Consider the following 6,444-nt stretch of genomic DNA (forward strand, 5'->3'; position numbering starts at 1 on the left):
CTCTTTTCTCTCCATGGCCCGTTGGATTCCGGTCACGTCCGTGCCGAGCACGTGCGCTGCCCAGGCAGATGCTCCCAGCAATCCGGAGAAGTTTCCGTGGCAGGGGTGGGCGGTGGGGAGACCTCCGGGGCTTCCTCTGTCACTTCCAATCCCTTTGACCCTCCCTGGGCTCCGACATTCCTCGCATTCTGAATTTCTTAATCTCTCTCTCTCTCTGGTGGGGTTTGGGATGGGGATTAGCCTGGAAAGGAGGGATCTGGTTTCAGAGCCTCCTATTCCCCCTTTCCTTCCTGCAGTTCCCTCCCCCCACCCCCGGACATGCTGGGATTTGGAGGGCTGGGTTGGTTTCTTTTTCCTCATCCACCTGGTTTGCATCTGTAGCAACGACAAAATTGGTGTTTCAGAGCCTCCCCTGTGGCTGAGCTGGAAAATCTCATTTTTTTTTTGAGCTTTGTTTTGAATTTTAAGAGGGGAGAACCCCCCCAAATCCAGCCCTTCCCTCCCTCTGGTCTGAACCTTCAGGAAATCTTCGTTGTCTTGGGGAAATGTCACTTCTGGTTTTGTTGGAAACCAACTGGCCAGGCCTTTTTTGGGGTTTTGATGTGTGAGGGGGTGCTGGAGGCAGCTGCTTTCACCTCAGAGGGTGAGGGGGATGAGGAGGAATCCTTATCCTAAATCACAGGGGTGGCTTTGGGCCGTTCCATGCTGGATGATTTCTCCTCATGGACAAGCGAGCTGAAGTTGTGTGATTAGAAAATAATGACCCAGAACCTCATTTTATCCCTTTTCTTTGGATTATTTCCCGTGTTTGTTCACCCTTTGGATTCAAAGCTGGGTCTGTGTTGGGGTCTGGGGGTGTTTACCCCACATGGAGCTGCCTGCCGTGGCTGTGACATTTATCTTCCTTTCCTTTAGGCATCTGAAAAACCAGGAGTTTTGGCTATTCTCCCCCCAAAAAAAAGAGGCCAGGGAGGGGTAGCAGCCATCCCTGGGGGGCTGGCACTGTTGGTAGCACAAAGCTGCACCTGTGGGCACCTAAAGGGGGGATTTTGGGGGGAATTTGGGGTGTCCAGCGGCACGGCGGGCGCGGGTGCCATGGGATGATCCCACGGGATGGTCCCACGGGATGATCCCAGGGCTGCTCTCAGCTGTCTCCAGCAGCTGCTCCGAGGGGGGTCAGGGGGGAAACGACACCCCCGGGGCAAACCTGGCACCGGGATTATAAAAAGAGTTTCTATTTTGGGAAAAGGGAGGTTGGGAAGAGCCGAAAATGTGAGTGGAGGAGCAACCCGAGCCCATCCCGGGGGAAGGAGCCGGGTTGTCCATGCCCTGGTTCCCTCGGAGCCCATCCAGCCCCTCAGCCGGGTTTTGGGATGTGGGAGGGATGCTCCCGTTATCCCAGGGCTCATCCCTCTGCTGAGGGAAGGCACAGCTCCTTGTTTGCTTTCTGATCTTTCTGTTCAATCTGGGAACAGCCTCTGCCTTTCCAGCCACTGGGGCTCTTCCCAGTGCCAAAGGTTTGGGGGGGGATAGCTGGGAATTTTCTCCTGGGAGAACCTCCAGCACAAACCCATCCCGGGCCGGGCTGGGTGTGACCAGCCCGGAGCCACCAGAACCCCTGGGAACGCAGGGAGACACAAAGCTCGGCCAGATCCACCAGGATGGACACACTTGGGCCCCTAAACCCGCTTTTTAATCACTTCTCCTTCGTTCCAGGAGCCGGAAAATCCAAATCCGGAACATCCCCCCCCAGCTGCGATGGGAGGTAAGAGGGGCGAGCGGGCAGGACCGGATCAGATTTAGGGCCTAATTCCCCCCCTCCAGGTTTCTGTACTTGGGATTAAAGTCAGTGTTCCCTTTCCTTTGTCATTAATTGGGTCTAATTATAGAAGCCCGTTGCTTGTTTCTCTCCCATTACAGGAGTAAAACCGAGGGATAGAAGCGACGTAAGCGACACCACCAAAAATCCCCATTAATACCCGGGTTTTATGATTTATCTATTGTACAGGGAACAAAATGGATCCTTTCTTCCCGCTGCCTGCTGGGACTTTTCCCTGACTCTCTTTTCCCCCCCCGCTGGCTCCGAGGCCCCTTGGTCCAGCATCCCGGGGCAGGCAGGAGCTTCCCTCATCTAATTGCTTGTGAAATCTTAATGACCAGACAGCTGCCTCGTGGGGATGGGCTGCGTCCCCCTGATCAGCCCTGACAATCCCGGGGTAAAGCGGGTTTGTTTTCCCCCCTCTGCCCCCCGCAGGTTCTGGATGGTTTGCTGGCCCAGTACGGCACCGTGGAGAACTGCGAGCAAGGTGAGGCTGCAGCAGGAAAAGCTGAGTTTGGGGGGTTAATTATTTACCCCGGATCTTTTTCTTTTTTTTTTGGGGGGGGAGGAGGAGGATGGACACGTGGTTTTCCCTTTGTCAGCAGGCTGAGGATGTCAAGAGGTCTCAGCCTGGTGGCTGAGGCATTTTTTTGTGTGTGTGTTCCCTGTTTTCCCAAAGATGAGTCTGTGGGGTGGGTTTGGGGGCAGCACAAGTGGCTGTTCCCACACCGGGCGCTGGGTCAGCGCCATTCCCGGCGCTCTGGGAAGGTGCCGGATGCTCTCCCGAGGCACTGGGGGCTCTCTGGCTCTGCTCAGCAGATTTTATCTCAGCCTCTGCCGCTGAGCACTCCAGGGAAGAGGTTTAATGTCCCCCCCGGGATGTTTAATGGGAATAGAGTTACCACAACCCGCTTGGAAACGGAAAGGGGGGCTCGGAGGAGCTCCTGGGATTGTCCCCAGGGCTCCAGAGAGGGCTGGGGTGGAGTTGGTTTGGTGGCTTTGCCACAGAGCACAGGGGTGGGTCAGCACCCTCTGAACAGCCAGGAGGGTCTGCAGTGCCCAGGGTGGGTCTGAGCCTCTGGATACAACAACCAGGAGGGTCTGCAGTGCCCAGGGTGGGTCAGCATCCTCTGAACAACCAGGAGGGTCTGCGGTGCCCAGGGTGGGTCTGAGCCTCGGGATGCTCCTCTCCCCCCAGGGAAAAAACTGTTGGCAAATCCCCCAGAGGGGATTTATCCAAGCAGGGGCTCGTCTGAGGGGTCTCTGGGCTTTTCTGGGAGGGCTCTGGTCCTTGGCTTTGTGCTGCCTCTGCAGCCCCTGCCCCTGTCGCCCGCAGTGAACACGGACAGTGAGACCGCCGTGGTCAACGTCACCTACGCCAACCGGGAGCAGACCAGGCAGTGAGTGCCTCCATCCCTCGGGAATTCTGCCCTCCCTGCCACAGCTCTGCCCCCTTCCCTGCTTGCAGAAAACCGGACTTCCCGTGCTGTGAGCCAGGTTACCCCCAGAGTCCTAAATTCTGGCTAAAAATGAGGCAAATCTTAGTGGACCCCCCTGTGCTCTGGTTTATTTTCCTTCTTGGATTTCCAAGTTTTCAGGCTTCTCTTGGAGGTCCAGAGTGTAAAACTGTTAACTTTTTTCTCAAGTAAAAGCGGAGATTTCCTTGGGCTTCCGTGATTTCAGGAGTTGTGTCCCCAGAAAAGGCAATGATGAGACCAAACGTCAGATCAGAGACCTGGCAGCACTCGCGTTCTCTCTGAGGCTCGCAGCTCCCTTCCCTGCTTTTTCCTCCCCCAGGGATGCACGGGCTTCATCCAGTGTCTTTACCTGGTTCCTCCATGCCCTGCAGGGAAAAATCTCAGTTCAGCAAGTTTTAGGGGTTTTTTTGTTGTTGTTGGGTTTTGTTTTTTTTTCCGGTTAATTTGGGGTGTTTTTTGCAAGAGTTGTGAGTCCCCGACCGCGCTGTGGAGCCGGGGAGGTTTCCCGGAGCTGCGGGAGAGCCGTGACCAAACCAACCCCCGGCCTTGCTCTTGCTGCCAGCCCCATCTACCGACAGCTTTCGGCCCCTGCACCCCCGAATTCCTGCCGGGAGAGGGATGCGAGGCACCGGGCAAGACCCACAACGTGCTGGGGACGTGGGAATCGCTCCTGGCACAGCCCTGTTCTTGCCTCCTTCACCTGGGGGGGTTTCCCTCGGGATATTTGGGCTCATCCAAAGTCCCTCTGGGTGCCAGGTCCTCCCAGCGCTGGGGGTGTTCCCGCACCAGGGAAGGTTTGGTTTGGGGTTGAGCTCATCCTGGGAGGGACCTGCAGCCCGGGAGGGACCTGCAGCCCCGGAGGGACCCACACCCCACCCCTTCCTCCCTTGCCAGGGCCATCATGAAGCTGAACGGGCACCAGCTGGAGAACCACGCGCTCAAGGTCTCCTACATCCCGGACGAGCAGTCGGTGCCGGGGCCGGAGAACGGGCGCCGGGGGGGCTTTGGGGCCCGAGGGGCCCCCCGACAGGGCTCCCCCGTCTCCACGGGGGCCCCGGTGAAGCAGCAGCCCGTGGACATCCCCCTGCGGCTGCTGGTGCCCACCCAGTACGTGGGGGCCATCATCGGCAAGGAAGGGGCCACCATCAGGAACATCACCAAGCAGACGCAGTCCAAGTGAGTCCCCTCTCCCACCCGTGCTGCTCTCCCAGGGATTAAGATGCTGGTTTGGGGTTTTTTTTGGGAATGGGTTGTTCGGGGCCCAGGGCTGTGTGTCCAGGAGCCACCTCCCTGCTCCCTGCCCCAGCCAGGCTCTCTGGCTGTTCTGCCCTCGGAATCTCCCTCTGCCAGGGCTGGGATGGGGCCCAGCCAGGCTCGTTTAATGGGATTTGTTGAGTTCCCCCCCTGTGCTCGAGGATTTGGCCCCTGAGCTCGTGTTGGCCACGGCTCTGGTCCCCCAAGGAAGGCCTTATCTGGGATGTGGGGTGATGGACAGCCCACCCCGTCCCCAGGCACGTGTCTGTTCACCCCTTAATCGCTCCTGTGGCTTGAAATAAATAGATGCTGGTGCCTTATTTGGAGTGGGGGGATTGGAGCCTCTGAGCTCTGCACCCACGGGGGATGCCGAGCCAGGATTTGCCCCTCCTGCCTTCCCTGGGTGCAGATGTAACCCCAGAGCGGGGTGTGAGCTCTGGGCTCGCAGGGGGAGCGGAGCAGCCGGTGCTCCTGGCCTCGGGAAGCCGCGGAGCCGCTTCCCAGCTCCCACTCCACCCTCCCAGGATCGACGTGCACCGGAAAGAAAACGCGGGGGCCGCAGAGAAAGCCATCAGCATCCACTCCACCCCCGAGGGCTGCTCTGCTGCCTGCAAGATGATCCTGGAGATCATGCAGAAGGAGGCGAAGGACACCAAGACGTAAGGATTTCCCACGGGTGTCCCACCCGGGGCCCTTCCCTGGGCTCTGTGCTGCTCCCACAGGGGCAGGAGCTTTGTCCTGGGGGACTCCAGGCAGTGGGATTCCAGCTTCCCTCATCCCTCTGCACCAAACAAACCCCTCCTCCTCTGGCTGCCCTGGTCCTTCACGTTGGGTTTTCCCCCCCGTTCCTCTCCCAAGGGCTGACGAAGTGCCTCTGAAAATCCTGGCCCACAACAACTTCGTGGGGCGCCTGATCGGCAAAGAGGGGCGGAACCTGAAGAAGGTGGAGCAGGACACGGAGACCAAAATCACCATCTCGTCGTAAGGCTCCTGTTCCCTTGGGGGGGGAACCAGGGCAGAACTTCCACAGCCTGGGGCAGGATGGGGAGGACGAGGAGGAGGCGGGGGATGAGTGGGCAGAGATGCTTTAGTGCCCAGAGCTCTCTGGAAAAACCTCGGTGTTATATTTTCTGTATTCCCCTCCCCATCCCTCTGGTGTCCCCTCTGGTGTCCCCTCTGGTGTCCCCTCTGGTGTCCCCTCTCCATCCCTTCAGTGTCCCCTCTGGTGTCCCCTCTCCATCCCTTCAGTGTCCCCTCTGGTGTCCCCTCTCCATCCCTTCAGTGTCCCCTCTCCATCCCTTCAGTGTCTCCTCCCACCCCTTCAGGGCTGTAGAGCTCAGCCCAGGACTGGAGTTTTACTCTTAAATCCCGTTTTTGGGGAAGGCAGAGTGGCCTTCCCAGTGCAAACGGCGATGCTGGGCCCTGCTCTGAGCGTGGCAGTGGCTCCCCCTGTCCCCAGCACCTCGGTGGGACCCCTTGGAAGGGCTGGAGCTCCTGATGGAGCAGGGTCTGGGTGCTGACACTCCTTCCCACCAGCTTGCAGGACCTGACCCTGTACAACCCCGAGAGGACCATCACGGTGAAGGGCTCCATCGAGAACTGCTGCAAGGCAGAGCAGGAGATCATGAAGAAAGTGAGGGAAGCCTACGAGAACGACGTGGCTGCCATGAGTGTGAGTGGGCTCCCTCCCCCCCGGCCACCAGGAGCCCTCTGGGCTGATGCCCTGACAAAAGCAACGCCCTCTTCTCTCCTCAGTTACAATCCCACCTCATCCCCGGCCTTAACCTGGCTGCTGTCGGCCTCTTCCCTGCCTCCTCCAACGCGGTGCCTCCACCTCCCAGCAGCGTCTCGGGGGCCGCCCCGTACAGCTCCTTCATGGTAGGTGATCCCTGG

General features: G+C 58.8%; 1 protein-coding gene across 1 annotated transcript in view; it reads left to right on the forward strand.

Moving 5' to 3' along the window:
- Positions 1-6,444, forward strand: part of IGF2BP1 (insulin like growth factor 2 mRNA binding protein 1) — a 58,164-nt gene that overhangs the window by 22,269 nt on the left and 29,451 nt on the right. Inside the window, exons 3-10 of the mRNA XM_029963481.1 lie at positions 1,717-1,765; positions 2,255-2,306; positions 3,156-3,219; positions 4,192-4,473; positions 5,076-5,210; positions 5,410-5,532; positions 6,088-6,223; positions 6,307-6,429. Coding sequence (XP_029819341.1) covers positions 1,717-1,765; positions 2,255-2,306; positions 3,156-3,219; positions 4,192-4,473; positions 5,076-5,210; positions 5,410-5,532; positions 6,088-6,223; positions 6,307-6,429 — 964 coding nt within the window. The remainder of the gene's footprint in view (positions 1-1,716; positions 1,766-2,254; positions 2,307-3,155; positions 3,220-4,191; positions 4,474-5,075; positions 5,211-5,409; positions 5,533-6,087; positions 6,224-6,306; positions 6,430-6,444) is intronic.

Source organism: Manacus vitellinus, unplaced genomic scaffold, assembly GCF_001715985.3.
Source record: "Manacus vitellinus isolate BGI_N305 unplaced genomic scaffold, ASM171598v3 scaffold_102_pilon, whole genome shotgun sequence".
Lineage (NCBI taxonomy): Eukaryota > Metazoa > Chordata > Aves > Passeriformes > Pipridae > Manacus > Manacus vitellinus.